We start from the raw sequence: 14,622 nt of genomic DNA, 5'->3' as shown, positions 1-14,622 counted from the left end.
ACTAGGCTCCTCTGCCCATGGGGTTTTCTAGGCAAGAATAATGGAGTGGGTTGCCAATTCCTTCTCCAGGGCATCTTCCCCACCCAGGGATGGAACCTGTGTCTCCTGCTTGGCAGGCGGATTCTTTACCACTGAGCCACCAGGGAAGACCTGTCTAGAGTTCAGTCATTCAAGTTCTCTTCAAACCCCAGGAGGAGATGCCAACCCAACCACAAAATTTTCCCACTGTAACTCATGTACACTCTGTCTCTTCCTCCCAGACTACTAAGATATATCAATGCCCCTCGGAAGACCAAGAGACTTGTAACCATCCCTAGTTGACCTTTAACTTGTTTCCTCCCTCAGTTCCTCAAATACCCAGTGGACTGCTCTTCTACGGAGGTTTGCAGAACCTCAGCACTAACCTGCCACTTTTCAGCAACTCAGAAATGTGGGCAAATGGCTTTGTAAAAAATAAAATAAAGTCCTAGTGGGTTAAATATAAGTACTGGGAAGCAGCAGCTCTACAACTGAGGGAAGAGCAGCTTGGGGGTGCTACAACCACAGGAGAACCTAAGACGTTATGATGACACTTCACCTACGGTGTTGGGGGTGGGGAGATTAACTTAATAAATATATATTTACTATGTTCTGCGACTTCACTCTCACTTTTCACTTTCCTGCATTGGAGAAGGAAATGGCAACCCACTCCAGCGTTCTTGCCTGGAGAATCCCAGGGACGGCGGAGCCTGGTGGGCTGCCATCTATAGGGTCGCATAGAGTCGGACAAGACTGAAGCGACTTAGCAGCAGCAGCAGCGATATATACATACCTATTGTGTATATATATGTCTTCAATTATAAAGAAATGTGCTTGGTGGGCGGGGGGAACAAATGTGTCAGCCCGGCACAAGGCAGCGCCTCAGGAACTCCGCGGGTCACAGGGCAGCTGAGTCTATACCTCATATCACCCCGGGGTCAGACGGAACCACCCCGGTTTATTTGCTCCAGAACACGTATCACACTTGGACAGTACTGCTTCGTTTGTCGCGCATTTTCTGTCTCCCGTTCTAGAACGTACCGCAGGCCCAGAGAACGGGACACGGTAAGTGGTCAATAAATCGCTCTTGAACGGGGAACTGGCGGTTACCGAACGCGTACCTCAAGGAATGACTCAGTGAAACTTCGAACGAACGACTCGAAGCCTGGCCTAAGTACCTCAGTTCTCCTCAGCTCAGGTGAGTGCTCGGGGCAACGGTGCCCAGCCCCGGGCTACGGCGGCCGGGAAGGTCAAACCAGTTCCGGGCGGAAGTGCAAGCTCCGCAGGGCCCGCCCCGCGCGCACGCAGGCCCGGGTACCTGCTTCCGGGAGATCACTTCCTCCACTGTCTCCTAGCAACGGCTGGAAGCGTTGTTGACATCCCAGGCCGCAGTGGCGCAGGGCTGAGCCCAGAGTCTCGCCGGCCATAAGATGGTAAATCCGGGATCTCTGTCAACAACCCTCCCGCCAAGGGTGCCGACAGGCAGGGTCCCTTCGCTGCCCAGTTCTCGGGGCCGTAGGGAAGGTTGGGAGCTCCAGAAGCTTCTTGGAGGGGCGACACGGAGACGCTAGAAGGACCAAAAGGGGCGACCGTGGAGGAAGGGAAGATGCGTAGATGGGGGAAGCTTTCTTGGGGAATAGATATCTAGGGGTGTCTTCTGGGAGTAATACTTGAGGAGGAAGAATATCGAGAAAGAGATACGGAAGGGATGAAAGATCCTGAGGGGACTGAGTAATCTCCTCGACAGCGAGGGAAATTTGAAAGGGAAAGAGGCACTGTGGAGGAGAAAAAATCACCCTGAGAGGAAAGAAAGACATGGGACAGGAGCGCAAGGGAATGGAGGAGAGGGGCGAGAAGAAGGAGCTATTGAGAGAAAAGAGGAAGTAGGGATGGGAGAAGGGAGGCGAAGAAAAGGAAAATGGAGAAAGAGGAAAGGTCGAAAAAGAACAAACCGAAAGCGTTTTGGGTGTGTTTTGTTTTTAAAGGAATGAAAAGGTATTGACGATGGGAATTAAGAGACTATATTGGGAGGGCTCAGAAATCACGAAAGGAAAAAACACCTGGGAAAGTAGAGGGACAGGCTGGGTCGAGCAGGGAGAGAGAAGTAAAACAGAAAAAGATAAAGAGGTCAGCGGATCTTGTAAGGAGCAGTGGACATTGTCCTATAGATGGCACAAAAAAAGTAGTTATTTAATCCCCTGTACAGGTATTATGCTTTAGCGCAGTGTTTCCCAAAGTGAGATGCAAACATAAGTTGTTACTTTAAGATGGCTCAGAAATACCAAAAACCAGAGTGAATCACATCAGAGAAAGTTATTCCTCCTTCATTTGTTTCAGCCTCTAGACTATATCCAGGAGAGACTTTCTGGCACTTTTAGGTCCTTTTAATACTTTGGCCACCTCGTGTGAAGAGTTGATTCATTGGAAAAGACTCTGATGCTGGGAGGGATTGGGGGCAGGAGGAGAAGGGGACGACAGAGGATGAAATGGCTGGGTGGCATCGCCGACTCGGTGGACGTGAGTCTGAGTGAAGTCCGGGAGTTGGTGATGGACGAGGAGGCCTGGCGTGCTGCGATTCATGGAGTCGCAAAGAGTCGGACACGACTGAGCGGCTGAACTGAACTGAATGCCACTATCATCTATCATCAAGTAGTTTTTATTTTTCACCTGAAGTGCAAACCTCAGGCTCATAATTTTCACTGGAGTAGAATTTATTAATATGTTCTCTCTTTTTTATGGCTATTTCTGCCTGTGACAAACGATACAGGGTTTGCATTTGTGGTAGTGATGTATAGTTTCCTTTTAAAATGCATTCATTTAAACTTTTAGCAGTGAGATAATTCTAAAAATGTGCTGGGTGAATAATATAGATGTTATTTATAATGGCAGAAATTGAAAACCTGTTACACGAATGCCTGAAATTTAGAAAACACCTGCTATAGTGGTGGAAAGAGGAAATAAGTGCTCCCACCCACATTAGGGTCAAAAGAAAACTGAGTCAAAAGAAAACTGTCTTTTGACAAAAGTAACAACGTTCACCCATACAGTGTTGGAAACAAAATTAGTTTATAAACTCTCATCAAAAGACTCTGCAGAATACTGTTTGAATTCAGAATATCCAGTGATTACTCTGTTATGAAAAATATGCAGGCTGGAAAAATTATTCTTGATTTTAGCATTTGTAGAAGGAAAGAAACTGGTACAATATAGTCTATGCATAAGATTCAGAAAGCTAAATTTAAAACCCAATAATGGGATTATAACATTTATGGTTGAACATTCAGCTTGTCCTGAGATCCAGGCTGTAGTTACCAACAGAATCCTGGGATACATTGTTTTCACAGAATATTTTTAATTTAATCATCTGAACTCCCAATTAGATGACATTTACAACTGAGAATATGATTTCTTACTAAGTGATGCTTTTAGAAGGAAGGAGGTAGTAATATAGCTCTATAAATATTTTTTTAATCTATAATGTAGAAATGGGATTTTTTGTATGAATACAAAAAGATCAATGAATGAAAGATGACCAGGAACAGATTTCTGTTCAACATAAAGGATACTTTTCCAGTGAATAGAGACAGATAAAAATGAAGTGAGCTCTTGTGAGGCAAGATTTCTGTCTCAACAAAAGTTCAGGGCAAGATGTTTTTCAGGGTTATATGTCGAGAATCTTATATAAGTTTGCATATGGGTGTTGACAGTTTCAAAGCTCTCTTCCAAAAGCTGAGATTTAGCATCCAATACCTTAGTTTAAGGAGACAGAGGAGTAGGGATCTTTCTAAACATTACTCTTTTTAGGACTGGGATCACCATGAAGACTCTGGTTAATTTTTTTCCTGATCTCTTCCAGGCAGAGGTGGAGGAAACCCTAAAGAGGATCCAGAGCCATAAAGGGGTTATAGGAACGATGGTTGTAAACGCAGAAGGTAAATACATCACAGGCTGCCTTCTTGACACACAGAAGCAGACCAAGAGCCTTTTTAGTCTTTGAAGTCTTAGGCAAACAGCTTGGAATTTTAAATCAAAAGTATATTTTACATATTTTAGCTGTATCATTTACTTATCAAACATCTATTGAGTGTCTATTAATTACATGCCAAGCACTCTGCTAAGAGGTAGGGAAATAAAATTTTTAATGTATATATATTCCTAAGAAGTGCTGTACATTGTCTAATTTTTAAAGCTTTGGTAAACACTCTTCTAACATTTCAGGAGGAGCTATAAAACTGTTACAACGAAGATAAGAATACCATTGTTGGCAGTTTGCTTTCATTTTGAAATTGTAAAGCATACAGTGTTTCAATCTTCATTTTAAAAGAAATTGTCCCTTCGCCATAGCTAATGAAATCTTTGAGAATTAATTTTAATGTAATTTATAGTATAGTCTTCATGGTTATAGTTTAAGGAGGGCCAATACATTTCCACCTATGAAATCTGTAGACTTATACCAGAAACTTGCCTGTTAACAGTCCACAGAGCCTTCTCTCTGGCACGTTGTTCCATGCTTAGCTTTGGTGGCAGCCTCTTAAAGGCTTCTGCTGGCTTCATTGCTAATTCAGGCATCCGTAAGGGCGAGAGGTGCCACAGATCCCAGAATGTTAGTTGAAACAAGAGTAGCTACTTCACATAATTCATGGTATAACCATGGAATTGGCACAGTGCCAACTCAGTGCTTGGCAACGGACTCTCACTGCTAATCATTATTGTGGAGCAAATCCATCAATAAATATTTATTGAGCAACTACCCACTGAAAGTCTGTTTAAGCTCTGAACTTCAATCCCTTATTATTAAAAATGGAAAATAACCTACTTTACTGATGATGTGACAAGTAAGTGAAATAATAACTGTCAAGGGCCTGGCACAATACCCAATACTTAACAGAATTGTAATGAAGTAGTTCTGTGAATGTGGAAATTTTTAATTAATTTGTACAGATAAAGTATTTGATGTGTTTTACAAAATAATAAAATTTTTAAATGCTCAATGTCAAGAGAATGTCAAGTAATAAATTCACCCAGCTTGAGTGATCAGGAGGGAGAGGTTTTAACGTCAGCCTACAGGTAAAAGAGCTATGCCTAATATTTCCAGGAGGCAGTCCAGTCTGAGTCCATTGTTCTGGTTGAACTGATTTTAGTTCCAGGATTTGCATAAGCTCTATCACACCCACTAAGATTTGAAGGACTTCACAGAGAGGCTGTATTTGTTTTCTTTGGCTGCCATAACAAAGCACCACATACTTAGTGGCTTAAAAAGATTAGACGTTTATTCTCTCTCAGTTCTGGAAGGCTAGAAGTTGAAATCCAGGTGTCAGTGGTCCAGGCTTTCTTCAAAGAAGCACCCTTCCTTGCCTCTCTCCCGGCTTCTGGTGAGTTCCAGCAGTCCTTGCTGTACGCTTGCTTGTAAACGCATCGCTCCCACCTCTGCCTCCATCATCATGTGCGTTTTCCTCTTTGTACTCTCTCCTCCTCTTATAAGGACCTCAGTCATTGGGTTAGGTCCCACACTAATCTAGTATGATCAGTCTTCAAAGGCCCTGTTTCTATATAAGATCACATTCTGAGGTTTAGGGGAGGCTTGAATTTTGGAGGGGACTCTATTCAACCCATCTGGTGGCTCAGACAGTAAAGAATCCGCCTGCAATGCAGAGGACCTGGGTTCGATCCCTGGTTCAGGAAAATCCCCTGGAGAAGGGAATGGCCACCTACTCCAGTATTCTTGCCTGGAGAATTCCACTGACAGAGGAGCCTAGTGGGCTACAGTCTATGGGGTCTCAAAGAGTCAGATACAACTTAGCGACTAACTCAGGTACATTCATTCACCAATCCTGTCCCCGAGGACAATGTATCTAATGGCAGACTTAGTCTAAAGTTCATAATCCTGGCAATATGCTTTAAATATCGGAAAAATATCCATACCTTTTGATCTGTAATTCCACTCCTGGGAATTTATTTAAGGAATAATGAAGAAAAGATTTAGGTGCAAAGGATCTCACAGAGGCATCATATATAACAGCAATAAAGTGAAAGTCACTCAGTCTTGTCCGACTCTTTGCAACCCCATGGACTATACAGTCCATGGAATTCTCCAGGCCAGAATACTGGAGTGGGTTCCCTTTCCCTTCTCCAGCAGATCTTGCCAACCCAGGGACCAAACCCAGTTCTCTCACAATAAATACACAGACAAATAAGTAAATAAATCTCTCCCAACCGTAGGGAAATTTTTAAATTAATTATGTAATATTTACTCAATGAACCATTACTCTATTTAAAATGTTGAAGAATATTTAGTCATGAAAAACTACTCACAATATTAGATGAAAAAAAAAGCAGGAAACGAAGCAGTAACCAGTATTTTTAAATCCTAAATACAGCCAGGCACACATACACACGGAAATTTGGAAGAAAAGGCAGGGATGTGTTAACAGTGATTATCTCTTGAGCAGTTGAATTAAAGATGACTTGTATTTTCCTGAGGTCTCTCAATTAACACTTTTCTCATCCAAGGGTAACACAATATTATTTCTCATACTCATTAACTTCTAATTAACCTCTACTAGGAAAAGGTTGTGTTAAGGTTTGGGGCACTTTTCTGAAAGCCAAATTAACCTTTTCCCAAAAAATATAAATGAGGGGCTTATTTTTATGGTCAGATTATTAACAACCAGAGTGTATGACAAGGATGTTTATTAATAGCATATGGTATAAGTTGTGTGACTCTAATGAAATGAAATACTCCATCTCAACAGCCTACTCAAGTTTAAATGAACGTGCCATTTATTACAATGTAGCTTTGCAGCATTCAGAAGTCCCATGAAATTTAACACTGTAAATATTTAACTAAGCTGCTATTTGTGTGTTCTTGTTCTCTTCCAATGGTTTTAGTTGATTAATTCCAGGCAAATCATTTTAACAGGTTTTTAGGTTTTTAATTGTGGTGAGGTAAGGCTTCTACCATGTTTATACATTAAATCTCATCCTCTGCCATGCTCAACAGAGTCCTTTGGTTTCACTATTTGAAACATAGACTTATCCATGACAATGAAGTGAGCTTATCAGTTTAACCCAGTGCTGAGGGGTGTAGGTTTTGTTAGATTCTTTGTTAACATTTCCCATTTATAAAATAATTCATTGTTTACAATATTACAGTCCTGATCATTGAACTAGATACTGGTGAACATGCATATTCGTTTCCCAGACAGTCATTTCCGTTGTATATTCTTATGTATATAAGCCTGATTTCTGCAGGCTCTTAATTTTAAATATTCTTGACATTTCTAACAATCCATCATTTGAATTTCATTAGATTTTATCCAACCATCCAGCCATTTCCTTTTATTTTTGAAATATAATCTAGCAACCAAAATACAAGTGTACAGTTGAAGAGTAACCACCTTAGTGGGATCATAAAGAGTCATATTTTTAAAGCAGTGTCATAAATTCAGGAATATTGAATTTATACTCTTTGTTCTAGAAGTTACATTTTAGGAATTTATCCTACACACATGTATATACAAATGTGAAATGGCATCCACACAGACATATTCTGTCACCTTGTTTATAAAAGGCAAAGATTGGGAACAGCCCAAATGCTTGTCGGGAAGATATATTAGTTACGTGCATTACAAAGCATCCATTCAACAGTCGCATTATACAGCCATTAAGAGGAATGCCCTAGCCTTATGTGGACTGAAGGCACCAACTTCCCAAGTGTATCAAATGGAAGAAGTTAAGGTACAGAATAGAGAATGATACAGTTAAAGAATACAAACATGAACATATTTAAACAGACTTAGAATATCTCTGCAAGGACACCAGAGAAACTGAGAGGAGTGGTTACCTCGCAGAAGGAGAAGTGGGCGCATTCCCTGCCGTGTGCTAAAATTACTTCCTAATAAATTATTTTTTAATTACTTCACATGGTCCCAAGCAAGAACTCAATAAATATTTGTTGATTGATTTTTTTTCCCCAAGGGTCCACAGTGATATGAAGAACTCCAAGAGTTTCCACGGTGCACACTTATTATTCAGGAAGGCTAGGTCTATTATTTATTGACTTGGATCATGAATAGACTGACTAAGTAGGCCCGAGCATCTGATTCATAATCTTGTCATCTGCACTTTAAATAATTTATTCTGCTTGTATTTCTTTTTTGACACTGAGCATGCAGACTTGGTAGGTAGTCACTCTTCGTGATGCAGAATAAAACTGGTCAAAAGCGCTCTTAAAAGGTGGAGTGCTTGCTCCACTTCCAGTCTCCTGCTTGGTAAAGACACACACGCTGTGATGGTTCGCCAGGTGTGAAAGACAGAACTGACTTCTGGAGAGAAAGTGGCCAGCAAACAATAATACAGAAATTAACAAGTTTTCTATGAAACCTTATTTACTGAAAAGGTTTTCCTTATAAATATTGTTCTCCTCATCTTGTTTGGCAAGACCTACTCTGGAGAGAAAGGATATCTTAAAGGGGAAAGAAAGTAGTCTGTTTCAAAGTCAGAGTCGAGTCTGTCAAAGATTTTCATGAAAAACAAAGTCCCAAGTTAGAAGCACTCATACCAGTTTCTGGAGCTACATTCTCTGAGGGAAAAAACCAAGAGAGCCCCCTTAGCCTTTTTTAATGATGGGCCTTCATTTGGGTTCCTGAGGAACTTGACAGCCATCCCAGATTCACCTTCATACGTCCCCCAACACTCAAGGCACATTTGCAAATCAAATCCTTGGAATTCCCTGGCTTATTAGGTAGCTTTCAAAATAATATGAAGGCCGGCTCTGATTAGATACAATATATGTAAAATACCTGGCACAGCACCTGTTCCACAAAAACCACGGAGTGAGCTGAAGAGAGGCTGGATGGATTTGAACGAATGAAATTATACTCGCATATTTGTCTGTTTTTTCAGCTAAATTAATAGTTTCTGTTTTACACTCATAATGAAACAATAGAGCACACTAGTAGCCAAATTTAATCACGCTTAAACCAAGAATGAGTGCAAACCAGGGAATGCCCAGCCAAACTACAGCATCTCTGTGGCTGTGTTTTCTAGCATAAAAATTAAGGTTTGCAAAATACTGTATGAGGAAGTTACAAAGAAATTCTGAAAACCCCTTTTGATATACTCTCTAGCATGTGCAGATACCCCCTTCTATCTCTGGTCTCAGGAAACTAGCACCATGTCACAAGCGGACTTTTCACAGCTTCTCGCGGTGAACTCACTATAGACCGGATGCTTGCTGCTGCTGCTGTCGCTTCAGTTGCATCCGACTCTGTGCAACCCTATAGACGGCAGCCCACCAGGCTCCGCCGTCTCTGGGATTCTCCAGGCAAGAACACTGGAGTGGGTTGCCATTTCCTTCTCCAGTGCATGAAAGTGAAAAGTAAAAGGGAAGTCGCTCAGCCATGTCCAACCCTTAGCGACTCCATGGACTGCAGCCCACCAGGTTCCTCCGTCCATGGGATTTTCCAGGCAAGAGTACTGGAGTGGGTTGCCATTGCTTTCTCCAGACAGGATGCTTAGGGGAATGCATTTCATATAGAAACGTGTTAAGTTACTACTGAAATAATCAATTAACAACTTCCAAAAGATTTGTGTATAAAAGTGGTCATCACCATTAGGTACGAAAACAAAAACACACAACCTAACAATCCAATAGTAGGGGGTTGATCATGTTATGCTGTATCCAAAGAATAGTAAAGTCTACAGCCATTAAAAATAATGTCGATGGCACCGTCAACAAGGGAAACTTGTATGCTGCCTTTTGAATGAAGAAAAAAGCAACAGCCAAATCTACTTTTATAATTTGATCCAACTAAATTTTAAAATCCATGTGGAGGCAGAAAGATTGGAAGGAAATAAAGTAAAATTGTTCCAGTGAGTAATATGAGTCATCACTTTTTCTTCCTTTTTAAAATTACCAGTATTTTCCAGTATTTCTATGATGCACCTATTACTTTTATAAAAAGAAAAAAAATGTTTAACCCATAATTAAATCTTGTACCAGGCATTCCCATCCGAACGACCTTGGATAACTCAACAACAGTTCAGTACGCAGGTCTCCTGCATCAGCTGACCATGAAAGCCAAGAGCACCGTCCGTGACATTGACCCTCAGAACGACCTAACTTTTCTTAGGATCAGATCCAAGAAACATGAAATCATGGTAGCCCCAGGTAATCTGGCCCATTTCATTTCACATTTCAGGCATCTTTCTACTTTACTGGATAAAGGCTTTGTGTCTCAAAGGATGGGGATTGTGGGTTTTAACACGCACTATGACACATCACGTTCCTCAGTTATAAAACGAAGAAGTCTGAATCTGAAAATCCCTTGAAATCAGTCAAGAAGTTGGATTTTGCCCATTTGTACCTGTTGTTAGTAAAATGTTTAGGAGGTATAGGTTTCCTGTTATGTGAACTCAGCACATGGACCTCCTGAAGAGTGGGAGAAATGTCTCCTATCCAGGGGATAAAGCAGAGGGTGGGTCAAAGGTCTATTGGGTCTCAAACCTTCCCTGGGGCAGAGCCCATTCACTGGGGCCACCAAAAGCCAGCCGCCACAGAAATACTTCTTTCCTCGAAGGAGGTGCATTCACAATATTAGTGGATGTCAGTGTAAAACAGGACTCATGTTCCTAAATCTAGTCTCGAGCAAACTTCTCTATAATGCAGCTGTAAAATCAGAGTCGCCCACAAATTAAATAAAGCTTTACCTGCACCTGTGTTCTCACACAAGGTGCACATTAGAATTGCTTGGAGAGCTTTTTAAAAATTTTTACTGATACCTGGAACACCACCCCAGACCAATAGAATCTGGGGCTGGGCCCAGGTAATTTTTTTTTTTTTTGAAAGCTCAACAGATGATTCTGATGTGCAGCCAGGCTGGCAAACCACTGGTCTACACAAGGTCCAAGCGATGTGCTGAAGAGAAAAGCAGATGAGCTGAAGCATTCACTTATTTAATTTTTAGGGTAGCCTAACACATAAGGTGGGCTCCCCTGGTGGCTCAGTGGTAAAGAATCTGCCCACCAAAGCTGGAGATGCAGGTTTGATCCCTGGGCCAGGAAGATCCCTTGGAGTAGGAAATGGCAACCCACTCCAGTATTCTTACCTGAGAAAACCCATGGACAGAGGAGCCTGGTGGGGAACAGCCCATGGGGTCACAGAGAGTCAAACACGACTATGTGACTCAACAACAACAAATTTTTAGGGTGGATTAACTTTGTCCCTCTCTCTCCACAGATAAGGAATATCTTCTGATCGTCATTCAGAATCCATGTGAATAGACCTGCAACAGCCAAGTCCTGTGATGCCGGGCTGAAAACACTTCACTCTCTAAAGATTCCTGAGATTATAATCCAATCTTTTGGACAGTCCTTTCTATTTTTACATTTAAACTCTTTACATGTCTCATTTAGTCCCTTTTGAATGTATTGTAAATTTGTGATTTAACTATATAATAAATAAGTTTCTTAAAGAAACAGTAGTAAAGATTAATAAAACTAAAAGCTGGTTCTTTGAGGAGATAAACAAAATAGACAAACCTTTAGCCAGACTCATCAACAAAAAAAGAGAAAGAATCCAACAAAATTAGAAATGAAAAAGGAGAGGTTACAACAGACAATGCAGAAATACAAAGGATTATAAGAGACTATTATGAACAACTATATGGCAATAAAATGGTAACCTGGAAGAAATGGACAGTTCAATATTCCAAGGCTGAACCAGGAAGAAATAGAAATTATGAATCCAGTTACAAGCACTGAACTTGAAGCTGTGATCAAAAGTCTCCCAAAAGACAAAAGCCCAGGACCAGATGGCTTCATAAGAGTATTCTATCAAATGTTTAGAGAAGAGCTAATGCCTATCCTTCTAAAACTCTTTCAAAAAATTTCAGAGGAAGGAACACTTCCAAACTCATTCTACAAGGCCACCATCACCCTGATACCAAAACCAGTCAAAGACAACACACAAAAAAGAAAACTACAGGCCAGTATCACTGATGAGCACAGATGCAAAACTCAACAAAAGTTTAGCAAACAGAATTCAGCAACACATCAAAAAGCTCATACACCATGATCAAGTTGGGTTTATTCCAGGGACGCAAGGATTCTTCAATATAGGCAAATCAATCAATATGATATACCATATTAACAAATTGAAAGATAAAAACCATATGGTAATCTCAATAGATACAGAAAGAGACTTGACAGAATTCAGCACCCATTTATGATTAAAACTCTTTAAAAAATAGGCATAGAAGGAATCTACCTCAACATAGTAAAGGCCATATATGATAAACCTACAGCAAACATTATTCTCAATGGTGAGAAACTGAAAGCATTCCCCCTAAGATTGGGAACAAGACAAGGGTGTCCACTTTCACCACTGTTATTCAACATAGTTTTGGAAGTCCTAGCTATGGCAATCAGAGAAGAAAAAGAAATAAAAGTTCCTGGGTAGGAAGAATCAATTCTGTGGAAATGACTATACTACCAAATGCAATCTACAGATTCAATGTGATCCCTATCAAATTACCAATGACATTTTTCACAGAACTAGAACAAAAAAATTCACAATTCATATGGAAATGCAAAAGACCCTGAATAGCAAACGCAGTCTTGAGAAAGAAGAATGGAGCTGGAGGAATCAACCTTCCTGACTTCAGATTATACTACAGAGGTACAGTCATCAAGACAGTATGGTAGTGGCACAAAAATAGAATTATAGACCAATGTAACAAGGTAGAAGCCCAGAAATAAATCCATTCACCTATGGGCACCTTATTTTTGACAAAGGAGGCAAGAATATACAATGGGACAAAGACAGCCTCTTCAATAAATGGTGCTGGGAAAACTGGACAGCTCCATGTAAAAGAATGAAATTAGAACACTTCCTAACACCATACACAAAGATAAACTCAAAATGGGTTAAAGACCTAAATGTAAGACCAGAAACTATAAAACTCTTAGATGAAAACATAGGCAGAACACTCAATGACATAAATCAAAGCAAGATCCTCTATGACCCACCTCCTAGAGTAATGGAAATAAAAACAAAAGTAAATAAGTGGGACCTGATTAAACTTGAAAAGCTTTTACACAGCAAAGGAAACTATAAGCAAGGTGAAAAGACAACTCTCAGAATGGGAGAAAATAATAGCAAATGAAACAACTGACAAAGGATTAATTTCCAAAATATACAAGCAGCTCATACAACTCAATAGCAGAAAAACAAACAACCCAATCAAAAAGTGGGGGAAAGTCCTAAACAGTTATTTCTCCAAAGAAGACATACAGATGGCTAATAAACACATGAAAAGATGCTCAGCATCGCTCATTATTAGAGAAATGCAATCAAAACTACAATGAGATAGCACCTCACACCGGTCAGAATGGCCATCATCAAAAAGTCTACAAACCATAAATGCTGGAGAGGGGGTGGAGAAAAGGGAACACTCTTGCACTGTTGGTGGGAATGTACATTGACACAGCCACTATGGAAGACGGTATGGAGATCCCTTAAAAAACTGGGAATAAAACCACCATATGACTCAGCAATCCCACTCCTGGGCATATACCCTGAGGAAACCAAAATTGAAAAATACACATGTATCCCATTGTTCATTGCAGCACTATTTACAATAGCTAGAACATGGAAGCAACCTAGATGTCCATCATCAGAAGAACAGATAAAGAAGTTGTGATACATATACACAATGGAATATTAGCCATAAAAAAGGAATGTATTTGAGACAGTTCTGATGAGGTGGAAGAAACTAGAACTTATTATCCAGAGTAAAGTAAGTCAGAAAGAGAAATATAAATATCATATTCTAACACATATATATGGAATTCAGAAAAATGGTACTGAAGAGTTTATTTACAGGGCAGCAATGGAGAAACAGACATAGAGAATAGACTTATGGACATGGGGAGAGGGAGGAGCGAGTGAGATGTATGGAAAGAGCAACATGGAAACTTATGTTACCATATGCAAAATAGATGACCAACGGGAATTTGCTGTATGGCTCAGGAAATTCAAACAGGGGCTCTGTATCAACCTAGAGGGGTGGGATGGGGCGGGAGATGGGAGGGAGGTTCAAAAGGGAGGAAATATATGTATACCTATGGCTGATTCATGTTGAGGTTTGACAGAAAACAACAAAATTCTGTAAAGCAATTATCATTTAATTAAAAAAATAAAATTTTACTGATACCTGGAACTCCACCCCAGACCAATAAAGTCAGAATCTCTGGGGCTGGGCTCCCAGGTAATGGTTTGTTTGTTTGTTTGTTTGTTTTTAAAGCTCAACAGGTGATTCTGATGTGCAGCCAGGCTGGCAAACCACTGGTCTACACAAGGTCCAAGCGATGTGCTGAAGAGAAAAGCAGATGAGCTGAAGCATTCACTTATTTAATTTTTAGGGTAGCCTAACACATAAGGTGGGCTCCCCTGGTGGCTCAGTGGTAAAGAATCTGCCCGCCAGTGCAGGAGATGCAGGTTTGATCCCTGGGCCAGGAAGATCCCTTGGAGTAGGAAATGGCAACCCACTCCAGTATTCTTGCCTGAGAAAACCCATGGACAGAGGAGCCTGGTGGGGAACA

The 14,622-nt window shown here is 40.6% G+C and overlaps 1 protein-coding gene across 1 annotated transcript; it reads left to right on the top strand.

The window, feature by feature from the left end:
- Positions 1-1,324: 1,324 nt before the first annotated feature.
- On the top strand, positions 1,325-11,506 carry DYNLRB2 (dynein light chain roadblock-type 2). The gene is made up of 4 exons (XM_040254072.1): positions 1,325-1,451; positions 3,875-3,950; positions 10,022-10,189; positions 11,258-11,506. Exons 1-4 carry the CDS (start codon positions 1,449-1,451, stop codon positions 11,299-11,301), a joined length of 291 nt encoding a protein of 96 aa, XP_040110006.1. The 5' UTR covers positions 1,325-1,448; the 3' UTR covers positions 11,302-11,506.
- The last annotated feature ends 3,116 nt before the right edge of the window (positions 11,507-14,622 follow it).

The sequence above is a fragment of the Oryx dammah genome, unplaced genomic scaffold (assembly GCF_014754425.2).
Source record: "Oryx dammah isolate SB20612 unplaced genomic scaffold, SCBI_Odam_1.1 HiC_scaffold_13, whole genome shotgun sequence".
Lineage (NCBI taxonomy): Eukaryota > Metazoa > Chordata > Mammalia > Artiodactyla > Bovidae > Oryx > Oryx dammah.
This window is presented reverse-complemented; position numbering and strand designations above follow the sequence as displayed.

What these genes read in the sequence shown, in the direction of transcription:
- DYNLRB2 (XM_040254072.1), top strand. An exon ending in GATGGTTGTAAACGCAGAAG is followed by an intron (nt 3,951 to 10,021) that starts GTAAATACATCA and finishes ATCTTGTACCAG; the next exon opens with GCATTCCCATCCGAACGACC. An exon ending in TGAAATCATGGTAGCCCCAG is followed by an intron (nt 10,190 to 11,257) that starts GTAATCTGGCCC and finishes CTCTCTCCACAG; the next exon opens with ATAAGGAATATCTTCTGATC.